Here is a 16,200-nt window from a genome sequence, read left to right on the forward strand (position 1 = left end):
CGTCATGGTGTCTCATAACTTGTGGCAACAGGATGATGATTCCCCCTGTTTCCTCACAAGTACCAACCAGCAACAAATATGAAATTTTGGCAGCGGATAAAATCAAAGAGCAAGACTCACAGGGTGAAACAGCACCAGCTACACATGCTAAAAGTTTCAGAAGGAAATGGCAAGTGCTGGTAGTGGGCGACTCCCTACTGAGAGGCACCGAGGCATCCATTTTCCAGCCTGATATGCAGTGAAGGGAAGTCTGCTGCTTGCCAGGAACCAAGGTCTGGGATGTTGCAGAGACACTGCCACAACTAGTAAAAAGTGCAGACTACTATTTCCTACTTCTTTTCCATATGGACACCAATGATATGGTACAGCATAGCCTGGGAAAGATCAAGCAGGACTTCAGGGTCCTGGGGGCACAAGTGAAGGGTATGGGGGCCCAGGTGGTCTTCTCCTCTGTCTTACCAGTCAGAGACAGGGGTTTGGGCAGAAGTCAGTGCATCATGCAGATTAACACCTGGCTATGTGGTGTCACAGAATTAGATTTTACACAACACTAATCTAGCAGCAATTAAGGATTTGTTATATACCTTTATAGCAAACAGCAAAGTTAGATTACATGATTTTTAACAGCACTTAATCAGTATCTAAGCATTAGTTAATTAACACAATGATCTAAAGAACTTACTACAATAAAAACAGCCACTTAGTTAAAGATTCGAGAATGGCAAGGTTCACCTGAGAGTTACTGCAGGGTCCCGGGGTGTTTCTAAATCCAGTTGCATGCAATAGATAGAATTAAATCTGACCAAGGATGTCAAAGGCAACAAGAAAAGCTTCTATAATTATGTCAGTGATAAAACTCGATGTGATTGACTCGCCGAGGCAATTGGCTCCAGAGCAGATGTGTTCTGCAGCGGAGCAGGGGATCTCGGCACGCAGGGGGTACTCCTACATCGAGGCCCCTTCGAGGCAGCCAAGGGAGGCTTGGGCTGAGCCAGGAGCAGTGGCAGGCCATTTAAATCGGGCGTAACCGCCATTTTACAGTCACTCACCAAGGCTCCGGGGCAGATGCGTCCTGCAGCAGAGCAGGGGATTGCAGCGTGCAGGGGGTTTCCTACACTGAGGCCCCTTTGAGGCAGCCAAGGGAGCCCTCAGGACCCGGCAGCCCTCGCGAGAGCAGCTGATGAGGCTTGGGTGGAGACAGGAGTGCCCCCCCGCCCCTGATGTACAAAGGCAGCCCCTAGGGAATGCAGGCAAACAGGGCATGGTGTGCCAGTCAGGGTATGGCGTGGCAGCACGCGCAGTCAGGGTTCAGGGCGGGTCATTTTGTATTCTGGGAGAGGCAGAGGAAGGGCATTCTACTTTAACAGAAATGGTGTTCACCCACCGAGTCTGCCGGTCTGAGGCTGAAACACAGATGGGAGGGCTGCAACCTCCCCGGGCAGATGTCTACACCCAAACAGACCTCCCGAGTATCGAAAGAGCTGCCCTGATCCTCAGTTCCAGGGAGCTCCAGTCTCTGGAAGTCCCCCTAGGCCCTGAAGGTAGAGATGGGTGTCGTGGGTGCAAGTGTGTCCAGCTGGATGAGGTCTTCAAACAGGTGGTTCTGTTGCAAGAAGGAGCTTACCAGGCAACGTAGCATCCAGGAGTCTGAGCGGGAGATTGACAAATGGTATTATGCACTGACACGGTCCGAGCAACAGCCCTGCCTTAAGCCCTGGCAAGGGGAAGGTAAACAAGCTTGCAGCCCCGAATGAGCACATGTGAAGGACTCACAGGACAAGGGAGAGTGGACCCTTGTCTCTGATTGGAGCCGGAGGAGGAGTCTCCCCCTTGCCCCTGAAGTGCCCTTGCACAATAGAGTTGATGTCCTAGGGCAGGAGAGAGGGGACTCCAAGAGAACTAGTAAAGACCTCAGAAAGGCCAACCACGCAAAGTTGGCTCAGTCTCCCACCTGCATCAGAACCAGTGCCACAAAAAAGGTACGAAGGGCGTTAGTCATTGGAGACTCCTCTCTGAGAGGCATTGAGGCTCCCATTTGCCGTCCGGACAATCTCTCCAGAGAGGTTTGCTGCCTGCCTAGGGTCCATATTTCATAGAATCATAGAATATCCCGAGTTGGAAGGGACCCATAAGGATCATCAAGTCCAACTCCTGGCACCGCACAGGTCTGCCCAAAAGTTTAGACCATGTGACTAAGTGCACAGTCCAATCGCTTCTTAAATTCAGACAGGCTTGGTGCAGTGACTACTTCACTGGGGAGCCTGTTCCAGTGTGCAACCACCCTCTCGGTGAAGAACCTCTTCCTGGTGTCCAGCCTAAACTTCCCCTGCCTCAGCTTAACACCGTTCCCACGGGTCCTGTCACTGGTGATAACGGAGAATAGGTCACCTGCCTCTCCGCTCCCCCTCGCGAGGAAGTTGTAGACTGCGATGAGGTCCCCCTTCAGCCTCCTCTTCTCCAGGCTGAACAGGCCCAGTGACCTCAGCCGCTCCTCATATGTCTTCCCCTCTAGGCCCTTCACCATCTTCGTCGCCCTCCTCTGGACACTCTCCAACAGTTTAATGTCCTTTTTGTACTGTGGTGCCCAGAACTGCACACAGTACTCGAGGTGAGGCCGCACCAGCGCAGAGTAGAGCGGGACAAGCACTTCCCTCGACCGACTAGCAATGCCGTGCTTGATGCACCCCAGGATACGGTTGGCCCTCGTGGCTGCCAGGGCACACTGCTGGCTCATATTCAACTTGCTGTCAACCACAACCCCCAGATCCCTCTCTGCGGGGCTGCTCTCCAGTGTCTCGTCGCCCAGTCTGTACGTATAGCCAGGGTTGCCCCGTCCCAGGTGCAGGACCCGGCACCTGCTTTTGTTAAACTTCATGTGGTTGGTGATCGCCCAGCTCTCCAGTCTGTCCAGATCTCTCTGCAAGGCCTTTCCACCCTCAGCTGAGTCCACAACTCCTCCAAGTTTGGTGTCGTCAGCAAATTTGCTCAAAACACCTTCTAGTCCCACATCCAAATCTTTTATAAAAACATTGAAGAGGACTGGCCCTAGAATGGAGCCTTGAGGGACCCCACTAGTGACCATCCGCCAGCCTGATGTGGCCCCATTTACCACAACCCTTTGAGCCCTGCCCGTCAGCCAATTGCTCACCCATCGTATGATGTTTTTGTTTAGCTGTATGCTGGACATTTTGTCCAGTAGGATCCTATGGGAAACCATGTCAAAAGCTTTGCTGAAATCCAAAAAGATCACATCAGCTGGTTTCCCTTGATCGACTAGATGGGTGATCTTATCATAAAAAGAAATCAAATTTGTTAGGCAGGACCTACCCCTCGTGAACCCATGTTGGCTGGGACCAATGACTGCATTGTCCCCCAGGTGCGCTTCAATAACTCCCAGAATAATCTTCTCCATAATTTTACCAGGCACTGACGTGAGACTGACAGGCCTGTAATTGCTAGGGTCTTTTTTCTTACCCTTCTTGAAAATTGGCACAACATTTGCCAGCTTCCAGTCCAATGGGACCTCTCTGGTTTCCCAAGACCATTGAAAAATAATTGAGAGAGGTCCCGCGATGATGTCTGCCAGCTCTTTAAGCACCCTGGGATGAATCCCATCCGGACCCATGGACTTGTATGGATCCAGGTGGAGCAGCAAATCCCGCACACATTCAGGGTCGGTTGGGAGTTTGTCATTCCCACCGTCATGGTCCTCCAGCTCAGGGCACCCTGGGTCCCGAAGCCCATCATCAGTGTTGAAGACAGAGGCAAAGAAGGCATTAAATGTCTCTGCTTTGCCTGTGTCATTGTCTGTGAGGAGACCCTCCCCATCAAGTAGCGGACCTATGTTTTCTTTGGTTCTCCTTTTTCTGTTCACATGTCTAAAAAAACCTTTTTTACTGTCTCCCACAGACATGGCCAGCTTCAACTCTAGTTGGGCTTTGGCCACACGAATTTTCTCCCTACAAACACGAACAGCATCCCTGTATTCCTTCCTCGTCGCCTGACCCTCCTTCCAGCAGCCGTACACTTTCTTTTTTCGCCTAAGCTCCAGCAGAAGATCCCTGGTCAGCCAGGCCGGCCTTCTGCCCCGCTTGCCTGACTTCTGATATTTTGGAATCGCCTGATCTTGAGCTTTTAGGACGCAGTGCTTAAAGATGGACCAGCACTGACGGACACCAGTGCCTTCAAAAGCAGTTTCCCAGGGGACCTTACTAACTAGTTCCCTGAGCAGCCTGAAGTCTGCTTTCCCCATATCCAGGGCTGAAGTTTTGGTGGCAGTTTTCCTTCTGTCACCATAAATTGTAAACTCAACCACTTCATGGTCACTATGACCGAGACGGCCGCCAATTGCCACGTCTCCCACAAGACCCTCTCTGTTCTCCAGCAACAGATCTAGGAGGGCACCTTTCCTAGTGGGCTCCCTTAGCACCTGCACCAAGAAGTTATCATCGAGGTGCTTTATGAACCTCCTGGACTTGCTCGTGTCAGCCGTGTGGTGATCCCAGTTGACGTCTGGCAAGTTAAAATCCCCCATTAGGACAAGGGGAGTTGATCTCGAGGCATCTCTTAGTTCTGCAAAGAATAATTCATCAGCGTTGTCGTCCTGGCCAGGTGGTCTGTAATAGACTCCCACAACGACATCCCCTTTATTTGTTCGTCCCTTAATCCTTACCCAGAGGCTCTCAACTTTGCCATCGCCAACTTGAAGTTCCACACAGTCCAGCCCATGCTTCACGTACATCGCCACCCCGCCACCTCGCCTACCCTGCCTGTCCCTCCTGAAGAGCCTGTAACCATCTATTGCAATACACCAGCCACAGGACTCATCCCACCAGGTTTCGCTTATGACGATGATGTCGTAGCTGTGGGACTGGGCCAAGACTTCAAGCTCATTCATTTTATTCCTCATACTGCATGCATTTGTGTAGAAGCACTTCAAATGCACCTCCCCACACGCAGCACCTTGTGTATCCGACCGAAGGGCCTCACTAGGACACAGTCCCTCTGATTCTAGCACACCATCCCTTAGCTCGTGACCGGCGTGCCTGGTTCTATCCCCTTCCCCCTTCGACTCTAGTTTAAAGCCCTAAGATATTAAACAGTACTGGCACCAGGGCAGACCCTTGAGGGACACCGCTCATCACTGGCCTCCACCTGGACATAGAGCCATTGACCACCACTCTCTGGGTGCGACCTTCAAGACGACTCCTTATCCAATGAATGGTCCACTCTTCAAATCCATCTCTCTCCAATTTGACGACCAGGATGTCATGTGGGACCGTGTCAAAGGCCTTACAGAAGTCCAGATAGATGACATTAGTCAGTCTTCCCTTGTCAACTGATGCAGTCACTCCATCATAGAAGGCCACCAGGTTGGTCAGGCATGATTTGCCCTTGGTGAAGCCCTGCTGGCTGTCTCGGATCGCCTCCTTGTCCTGCATGTGCCTTGACATTGCTTCCAGGAGGATCTGTTCCATGATCTTTTCCAGGCGCAGAGGTGAGGCTCACCTGTCTGTAGTTCCCCAGGTCCTCCTTTCTACCCTTTCTAAAAATGGGAGTGATGTTTCCCTTTTTCCAGTCACCAGGGACTTCTCGTGACTGCCAGGACTTTTCAAATATGATGGAGAGAGGCTTGGCAACTACATTAGCCAATTCCTTCAGGATGCTGGGATGCATATCATCAAGCCCTAGACTTGTACTTGTTACATCAGGTGGTCTCGAACCTGCTCTTCGCTTACAGTGGGAGGGACTTTGCTCCTCCAGCCCCAAATCTATGGGTTCAGGGAAATGAGAGACATGGGAAGCCTGTCTGTCAGTGAAGACGGAGGCAAAGAAGTTGCTGAGTATCTCAGCCTTCTCCATGTCTGTCGTTACCAGTTCACCCTTCTCACCCATCAGAGGGGGTACACTCTCCTTGGCCTTTCTTTTCTGTGCAATGTACCTATAGAATCCCTTGTTATTCTTTGCATCCCTTGGCAAGCTCAGTTCCATCTGTGCCTTAGCTTTCCCATCCCTGCACATCTGGACAACATCCTTGTACTCTTCCCAGGCCACATGTCCCTGCTTCCACTGCCTGTGCATTTCCTTCTTAAGCCTCAGTTTGACCAGCAAGTTTTTGCTCAGCCAGCCCGGTTGTCTACCCTCCCTGCCCGCTTTCTTACACAGGGGGATGGAGAGTTCTTGCGCTCCAAGGAAAACATCCTTAAAGAGTTGCCAGCTCCGCTCAGCTCCCCTGTCTCTGAGGACAGTGTTCCAGGGGATCTCATCCACTAGGTCTTTAAACTTCTGGAAGTTCGCTCTTTGGAAGTTCAGGGTCCTGACTTTGCTCTTCATCAGGCCCATATTCCTCGAGATCACAAACTCAACCAGGGTGTGTTCACTGCAGCCCAGACTGCCTCCAATCTTGACCTCTTTAATGAGCTCGTCCACATTGGTGAGCACCAGGTCAAGTAATGCTTCTCCCCTGGTTGGTTTGTCTAATATCTGGACCAGGATGTTATCCTCAACACACTGTAGGAATCTCCTGGATTGCTTATAGCCTGCTGTGTAGCTTTCCCAGCAGACCTCAAGGTGGTTGAAGTCCCCCATCAGGATGAGAGCGTGCGAGCGTGACGCTTCTTGTAGTTAAAGCAAGAAGTCCTCATCCACAGGCTCCCTTTGATCAGGCAGCCTGTAGTAGACCCCGACCACAAGATGTCTTTTATTGGTGTGGTCCTTAACTTTCACTCACAAGCTCTCAGTCTGTCTGTGGCTGCTTCTCAGAAGCATCTCTTCACAATCAATCCCTTCCCTAATGTAAGGGCAACACCCCCTCCCCTCCTTCCCTGTCTATCTCTTCTGAAGAGCTTGTAGCCCTCTATTCCAGCGTTCCAGTTATGTGATCCGTCCTACCATGTTTCCGTGATAGCAATTAGACCATAGTTTTCTAATTGCACCATGGCTTCCAACTCCTCCTGCTTATGCCCCGTGCTGCGTGCATTGGTGTAGAGGCACTTCAGCTGGGCTATCGGTCACATCACTTTTCCAGAACACTTCCTTATTGCTTTGGGACAGTTCACAAGTATTTCCCTGTTGTTTCTTAGAGTGACAATGTTTTCAGGTATGCCTCCTTCACTCAGAGGTGCATCTTCTTCCCCCACCACATGTAGTTTAAAGCCCTTGTGATAAGCCCAGCCAGCTTACTGCTCAGAAGACTCTTACCCCACCTGGTCAGCTGCGCCCCATCCTGTGTCAGCATGCCATCACTTGGTCCATTCGTCTCCTTCTTCCTGGGTCCTCTTGAGGACAGAGGAGAACACTACTTGCATTCCCGATCCCTTCAACATCTTTCCAAGGGACATAAAATCCTTTTTGTATTTTGGAGTTTCCTTGTTGCAGCATCATTTCATCCTACGTGAAAAAGTAGAAAGGGGTGGTAGGCTTTGGGACCCACCAGACTTGGTAGCCTCTTCATAATATCACAAATATTACCGTCATAATATCACAAATATATGGTCGAGGGAAGTGATTGTCCCGCTCTACTCTGCGCTGGTGCGGCCTCACCTCGAGTAGTGTGTGCAGTTCTGGGCACCACAGTACAAAAAGGACATTAAACTGTTGGAGAGTGTCCAGAGGAGGGCGACGAAGATGGTGAAGGGCCTAGAGGGGAAGACATATGAGGAGCGGCTGAGGTCACTGGGCCTGTTCAGCCTGGAGAAGAGGAGGCTGAAGGGGGACCTCATCGCAGTCTACAACTTCCTCGCGAGGGGGAGCGGAGAGGCAGGTGACCTATTCTCCGTTATCACCAGTGACAGGACCCGTGGGAACGGTGTTAAGCTGAGGCAGGGGAAGTTTAGGCTGGACACCAGGAAGAGGTTCTTCACCGAGAGGGTGGTCGCACACTGGAACAGGCTCCCCAGTGAAGTAGTCACTGCACCAAGCCTGTCTGAATTTAAGAAGCGATTGGACTGTGCACTTAGTCACATGGTCTAAACTTTTGGGCAGACCTGTGCGGTGCCAGGAGTTGGACTTGATGATCCTTATGGGTCCCTTCCAACTCGGGATATTCTATGATTCTATGAAATATGGACCCTAGGCAGGCAGCAAACCTCTCTGGAGAGATTGTCCGGACGGCAAATGGGAGCCTCAATGCCTCTCAGAGAGGAGTCTCCAATGACTAACGCCCTTCGTACCTTTTTGTGGCACTGGTTCTGATGCAGGTGGGAGACTGAGCCAACTTTGCGTGGTTGGCCTTTCTGAGGTCTTTACTAGTTCTCTTGGAGTCCCCTCTCTCCTGCCCTAGGACATCAACTCTATTGTGCAAGGGCACTTCAGGGGCAAGGGGGAGACTCCTCCTCCGGCTCCAATCAGAGACAAGGGTCCACTCTCCCTTGTCCTGTGAGTCCTTCACATGTGCTCATTCGGGGCTGCAAGCTTGTTTACCTTCCCCTTGCCAGGGCTTAAGGCAGGGCTGTTGCTCGGACCGTGTCAGTGCATAATACCATTTGTCAATCTCCCGCTCAGACTCCTGGATGCTACGTTGCCTGGTAAGCTCCTTCTTGCAACAGAACCACCTGTTTGAAGACCTCATCCAGCTGGACACACTTGCACCCACGACACCCATCTCTACCTTCAGGGCCTAGGGGGACTTCCAGAGACTGGAGCTCCCTGGAACTGAGGATCAGGGCAGCTCTTTCGATACTCGGGAGGTCTGTTTGGGTGTAGACATCTGCCCGGGGAGGTTGCAGCCCTCCCATCTGTGTTTCAGCCTCAGACCGGCAGACTCGGTGGGTGAACACCATTTCTGTTAAAGTAGAATGCCCTTCCTCTGCCTCTCCCAGAATACAAAATGACCCGCCCTGAACCCTGACTGCGCGTGCTGCCACGCCATACCCTGACTGGCACACCATGCCCTGTTTGCCTGCATTCCCTAGGGGCTGCCTTTGTACATCAGGGGCGGGGGGGCACTCCTGTCTCCACCCAAGCCTCATCAGCTGCTCTCGCGAGGGCTGCCGGGTCCTGAGGGCTCCCTTGGCTGCCTCAAAGGGGCCTCAGTGTAGGAAACCCCCTGCACGCTGCAATCCCCTGCTCTGCTGCAGGACGCATCTGCCCCGGAGCCTTGGTGAGTGACTGTAAAATGGCGGTTATGCCCGATTTAAATGGCCTGCCACTGCTCCTGGCTCAGCCCAAGCCTCCCTTGGCTGCCTCGAAGGGGCCTCGATGTAGGAGTACCCCCTGCGTGCCGAGATCCCCTGCTCCGCTGCAGAACACATCTGCTCTGGAGCCAATTGCCTCGGCGAGTCAATCACATCGAGTTTTATCACTGACATAATTATAGAAGCTTTTCTTGTTGCCTTTGACATCCTTGGTCAGATTTAATTCTATCTATTGCATGCAACTGGATTTAGAAACACCCCGGGACCCTGCAGTAACTCTCAGGTGAACCTTGCCATTCTCGAATCTTTAACTAAGTGGCTGTTTTTATTGTAGTAAGTTCTTTAGATCATTGTGTTAATTAACTAATGCTTAGATACTGATTAAGTGCTGTTAAAAATCATGTAATCTAACTTTGCTGTTTGCTATAAAGGTATATAACAAATCCTTAATTGCTGCTAGATTAGTGTTGTGTAAAATCTAATTCTGTGACACCACATAGCCAGGTGTTAATCTGCATGATGCACTGACTTCTGCCCAAACCCCTGTCTCTGACTGGTAAGACAGAGGAGAAGACCACCTGGGCCCCCATACCCTTCACTTGTGCCCCCAGGACCCTGAAGTCCTGCTTGATCTTTCCCAGGCTATGCTGTACCATATCATTGGTGTCCATATGGAAAAGAAGTAGGAAATAGTAGTCTGCACTTTTTACTAGTTGTGGCAGTGTCTCTGCAACATCCCAGACCTTGGTTCCTGGCAAGCAGCAGACTTCCCTTCACTGCATATCAGGCTGGAAAATGGATGCCTCGGTGCCTCTCAGTAGGGAGTCGCCCACTACCAGCACTTGCCATTTCCTTCTGAAACTTTTAGCATGTGTAGCTGGTGCTGTTTCACCCTGTGAGTCTTGCTCTTTGATTTTATCCGCTGCCAAAATTTCATATTTGTTGCTGGTTGGTACTTGTGAGGAAACAGGGGGAATCATCATCCTGTTGCCACAAGTTATGAGACACCATGACGCCTCCTTTTCCAAGGTGCTATCTATGTCTTGACTTCCTTTGTTTGCTAGTCCTTAGAGGTCAGTGTAACAGGGCCCTAATAATTCTCTGTGCAATGCCTCAAGTAATACTCCATCATTTCTTGTTCCCCTTCCCTAATGCAGCATAACCTGCTGACTTCTTCCTGCAGTTCTTGCACCTGCTGCCTGAGTGACTCCACCAGCGCACAACTTGCACAGGTGGAGTTCCCACCCTCCTTTACCCAGGAGTGTGGGCTGTAGATTTTGCAGGCCTCCACCTGGACACCAGCTGCCCTGAGAGGAAGCTCTGTCTGGATGGCTACCTCCACTCATCCCAGGCTGGCCTGGCTAAGGAGATGGTTCCTGGCTGCTGCAGAGCACAGCATTTGCATAGTCTCAACCACTATTCTTCCAAAGATCTCTGAGGATCAGGGATCTAATCAGCCCTGATAATTCCATGGAAGCCTCGAGCTGCTCAGTAGGTTTGCACAGTCAACAATGGGCTGGAGAGACTCTCGAGGCTGCAGCATAAGTTGAAAGTGAGCCTCACAAAGGTGAGGCTCACCTGTCTGTAGTTCCTCGGGCTCTCCTTTCTACTCTTTCTAAAAATGGGAGTGATGTTTCCCTTTTTCCAGTCACCAGGGACTTCACCTGACTGCCAGGACTTTTCAAATTTGATGGAGAGAGGCTTGGCAACTACATTAGCCAATTCCTTCAGGATGCTGGGATGCATGTCATCAAGCCCCATAAACTTGAATTCCCTTGGTCAATTTGGGTTAGCTATCCCAGCTGTTTCCCCTCCCAACCCCATGCTCACCCCCAGCCTACCCTCTGTGTGTGTGTGAGACGGGCGGGGCGGGGAAGAAAGTTTTGAGGCTGTGCAAGCACTGTTCAGCAGTATCCAAAACATTGATCTGTTATCAACACTGTTTTAGTGACAAATGCAATGCACCATGTAGGCTGCTATGAAGAAAGTTAACTCCATCCCAGCTAGATCCAGTACAATTAGGATGAAAAATTAGTTAATGGATGATTATTTAATTCAGTTTGCAATGTGCACTTTCCTCTTATGTGATATAAACCTGATAAATTCCTAAATACATTTTTCTGAAGTATTTTTAATTGTTGTTCCTAATTTTAATGTCTCATTTAAGGTAGTAATTTGAGTCTTCTCATTTCTTCTTTATATGTCTCAGTAGTTTGTGGGGTGTTTTTTTTTTTTTAGAACTATTTTCTCTTTTCCTCTTTAAATAAAACAGCTCAAATGGGAATAACCTCATGGTTGGCTCAAAACCTCTGATTTCAGATGTTACTTTAAAGAGAAGGGATAAAGGCGACTTAATAGTACTTTGAATGTTAAATCAATGTTCACTTTGCAGATTAAAAACAAAAAAAAATGTGAAGCACATCAGTTGGTTAGTATCTCTAGTCTAATCTAAATCTCTGTCAGGTTGGTTAGTATCTCTAGTCCAATCAAACTTACATCTTTATAATGTACCATTTTGCTGCAAGTTTCTTCTTGTCTTTCTAAACAGTTACAAATATATCTGGCATTGCTTCTTCTAAAACAGCATTTTAAAGCATTTCTTTGTTTCATTAAAGCATGCATTTTGTAGCCTGTTTTCAGTACCAGTGATAAGCAATATTGTCAAAAAATATTTTTAAAAAGCTATTTCATTTTTAAATTCCAAATGCTTTCCTCTTAATGGTGGTTGTAGCACCCTTTAATCTGTAAGGGAGGGAAAAAAAGCTCTGTACTTCACATTTTTTAACAAAACAGGGTGTAGCTCTACTGGTGGGACAAAAGTTTTAGTTTGTCATTTTTTCTTTATTTAATTTGATTTTTAACTTTTCAGAAACTCTTTTAATTTTACTTTTCAGCGCCCTTTTTCAGATATGAATTAAAAATCATGCTCTAACCATATAGAGATTCGAGGCCAAAACTTAGTGTGGTTAGACCTCTGTGGGAAGAGGTCAGGGACTGCCATGTGCTGGACATAACCATCTCTGCAGCAGACCCACCACATGTTAAAGATGAGTCCATCAGCAAGGTTTGTGGCACCTCTGTGAAAATATCTTTAAGAAAGGGCAGAAAGCACTACAGAGAGAGGAGTTGGGAACAAAGAGTAAGAGAACGGAGGCAACACCAAAATCAGAGGAGGAGGAGGAGTTGCTTGCTCCATGGCACTGGAGCAGATATTCCCTGCAGTTTGTGGATAACCCATGCCAGAACAGATGGATATTCCTGAAGGAACTGCTGCCTGTGGAGAACTCATACCAGAGTAGAGGAAAAGCATGAGGAAGAAGGAATAGCAGAGAGAAACCATTACTGGTTCTAACTCCCCACTCCATTTCCCATGTGCCGCTCAGGAGGGTAGAAGAGTCTGGAGTGAAGGAGTGAAGTTAGACAAAGGAAAGGGGGGTGAGGAAAGGTGTTGTTTTAATGTTTGTCTTTTTGTTTCCCACTACCTGACTTAGTAATTATAATTTTATTTTAGTTGGCTATAAAGTTAATTTTCCACAAGTTGAGTCTGTTTTGCCTGCAGTGGTAATTGGTAAGCAATCTCCTTGTCTTTATTCAAACCACAAGCTTTCTTGTTCCCATTCTTCCTATTTCCCCACCCATCCTGTTGAGGAGGGGGGAATGAATGAGCAGCTGTGTGGGAGTTTGGCTGTTAGTCAAGACTAACCCACCACATTTGGTAAGTAGGAGAGCAGTATTAGTAATGTACTAGGAGTCTTCCATTCTGAAATCTTGACATGTAAAATAGTGTAGATTTCAATTATTTCACCAGTCATTTTTATCATCCTTTAAAAGTTTAGTACTCATTCAAAATATGTGCATGAGTATACAAGAACCTGAAGCTCTCTGCATAAGCATATAATTAATGTGAATTATAGTTAATAATTCATTCCAAAACTACTTTTACGTCATCGGTACATCTGAGTTACTATCTAATGTGTGGGTGATTTATTTTTTTTTTACAGATACCAAAGATGATGACTAGAAAGATTAAGCTTTGGGACATTAATGCCCACATAACCTGTCATTTGTGCAATGGATACCTGATTGATGCCACCACTGTAACAGAATGCTTACATACTTGTAAGTAGGAATATAATTCTGTGAATAAGCTAAAATTGTTTTTGTACTTGATATACTAGATGTTTTAACAGTTTGTAGTTGAAGTTTCAAAATTTACTGTTTTTCAACCAGAATAATGCAAGCTTTGCTATGCACTTACAATTTTTCAATAAAGCAATATATATTGTCTCATGAGACAAATAGGGAGAGGAAACTTGAAAACATATATAATATATATAACCAACAGCAATGTATATTCAGGAATGTAGTTTTTCTGTTGAATACTAGAAGAAATGTGGCATGCTCTGCAGAGATTATATGGCGTTTCAGATTTGCCAGAGATCACTTTTTCCACTGCATTTGATTTCTGGATGCTGTTCATCAGCTTTGATGTATTTGCTTTTCTTTTTTAGCTCATTCTTGAGCCCCTTCTCCACGTGCTCCAAATCTAAAGTTCCTCAGTGTTCTGTTTGGAGTAAAGCATTTAGAATCCTAATCTAGGAGTTGCTCTGTTATGTCCCAAATCCTGTAAGGCTGCCGTTAAGTATTAAATTTGGTCTTGCTAGAGGGTCACTTTTTCATTGTTCTAAAATGTACTTATTTATTTATTTGCAACCCTAAAACATGCACTGCAAACATGTTTCACATAGGCCATGCCATTTCTCAGGTTTGTATATAGCAATGAATTTTTAGAGCAAACCTACAGGGCTTGCTTGAGAAGCCAAGGAGATTTTACTGCCCTCTTTTTTCTTTTTTTTTTTTTTTTCTTTTCCTTGTGGATTATGTCTTATGAATTTATGTTTTCAGAAAGTTTTATTGCTTTTGATTTCATCCTTAGACTTATGGTATTAATTCTGAGGGGACACATAGCCTCATGTTATGAGTGGAAGGGTAAGGGACAGCTTTTTCAAAAACAGTTGTTGGAAAAGTGAGTTTCCTCATTTGTATATTTTTACTTTGTCTGTGGCAAACTGAGCTGACGTGTGCTGAGCTGAGTTTAGGAGGGGTTGGTATCTGCTTATTCTGAACTGGAGGATCTGCTGATGGCAAGTGATTGCGTTTTTTACAAGATGAGTGGTTCTTCTTTTGTTTATTTGGTTCAGACAGGTTTGGGCCTCACCCTTGCAACTGGATCTGCTAGAATATTCCACTGGAGTAGATTTCAGTGCAAGATATGGGCTTAGTGAGTAAAGCTGCTAGGGTTGGTCCAATGGAGAGTGTCCAGAGAAGGGCTACTAAGATGGTGAAGGGCCTAGAGGGGAAGACATATGAGGAGGAGGAGTGGTTGAGGTCACTTGGCCTGTTCAGCCTGGAAAAGAGGAGGCTGAGGGGAGACCCCATCGTGATCTACAGCTTCCTCACGAGGGGGAGTGGAGGGGCAGGCGCCGATCTATTCTCTTTAATCACCAGTGATAGGACCCGCAGAAATGGTGTTAAGCTGAGGCAGGGGAAGTTCAGGCTGGACATCAGGAAGAGGTTCTTCACCGAGAGGGTGGTCGCACACTGGAACAGGCTCCCCAGGGAAGTAGTCATGGCACCAAGCCTTTCAGAGTTTAAGAAGCGTTTGAACTGTGCTCTTAGTTATATGGTCTGAATTTTTCTGTGGATCTGTGTGGTGCCAGGAGTTGGGCTCGATGATCCTTATGGGTCCCTTCCAACTCGGGATATTCTATGATTCTATGATTCTATACCATAATTTTGTCTGAGAGAGAGATGGCACTACAGCTAGAGTTCTCTTGCCTTATATTGTTGTAAGGCTACCTAAGATTAAAGGAATCGCTGTTTAAGGAAAAGATGTTTAACCTTTTTTAATAGAAAAAACAAAACAACAATATAACTTAGGTAACTTGAGCTTTTTTTAAAAAAAAGCTGGAGTCTGTTTATAACTTCAGGTCAGGAAAACACATTTTACTATAATAGGTCAGGAAAACACATTTTACTGTAGTGTATTATTACTTGTGGATAAACAGTACTACTGGTTAAAATGAGTGAATTGTGTTTTTTTTAATCAAACACATGGTGGGGAATAGACTTAGTTCCAAAAGCATGCTGCTCTATGGTATCTGTTTTAACAGTTTTAACCTATATATTAAAGACCTTTCCTCATTTAATTTTCTGATTGAAGTCTAATTCTATTTTATTTTGTAAAAGTTAAAAGTAAAATTTCATCTGAATAAAATGATTCAAAGCATCTGACTTGAGGAAAAATAAATGATTCTTTTGCCACAAATTTATTATCATAGCCCATCTTTCTTCTGCATGTTTCTATGATTCACAGCAAATTGGCTAAGTATCTTAATGGCATGTGCCATTTTGTAAAGGGTTACCTGGCCTGCAGGTGTACAGAGGCCATGACAGTGGGTTCACAGGTTTCTGTAATACACAAGGACATGTTTTATTTCCTAAATTTCTCTACTTTATTGCAAATTACTGCAAGTCATCACTAGCAAGTATACCTATGATTAATAAAGCAAGAATATATCAAGCTATTAAAAATTATTACCAGGAAAGCAAGTATACGTATATATATTATCAATAGTAGCAGCAATCAATAGTAGCAATTAATAGTAGCATCAATCAATAATATAGCAGCAAGTATATATATATATATATAGTAATATTACAGGCTACTATGAACTTATCACTAGTAAATTTGCAAATATACTTATGATTTGTTACATATACGTGCACATATATATATACACAAATGCATATATATTCAAAATGTTACTGGTACCAAGCACTATCAAACCAGTCCTGGAGGTGGGGTCAAACCAACCTCAGAACTGGGGCCAATTAAAACTGGCTCAGGAGTGGGACAAAAGGAAATAATGGACAGAGTCTTGCTTTGAAAATGATCCACGTCAGAAACTTTGTAGTCAGCTAGGTGTCCCCAGAGAAGGGCCAATTTGTTTAGGAAAGTTTACTTTCCTAGACTATTTTTCTGTTCTTTCAACTAAAACAGCCA

The 16,200-nt window shown here is 46.6% G+C and overlaps 1 protein-coding gene across 4 annotated transcripts in view; it reads left to right on the forward strand.

Annotated features, from left to right (window-relative positions):
* LOC121062913 (polycomb group RING finger protein 3-like) overlaps positions 1-16,200 on the forward strand; it is a 144,155-nt gene that overhangs the window by 43,519 nt on the left and 84,436 nt on the right. For all 4 annotated transcript variants that reach the window (XM_040543211.1, XM_040543213.1, XM_040543212.1 and 1 more), the window contains exon 3: positions 13,136-13,253. In XM_040543211.1, the coding sequence (XP_040399145.1) occupies positions 13,145-13,253 (109 nt within the window). In that variant the 5' untranslated portion in view covers positions 13,136-13,144. The remainder of the gene's footprint in view (positions 1-13,135; positions 13,254-16,200) is intronic.

Source organism: Cygnus olor, assembly GCF_009769625.2.
Source record: "Cygnus olor isolate bCygOlo1 chromosome W unlocalized genomic scaffold, bCygOlo1.pri.v2 SUPER_W2, whole genome shotgun sequence".
Lineage (NCBI taxonomy): Eukaryota > Metazoa > Chordata > Aves > Anseriformes > Anatidae > Cygnus > Cygnus olor.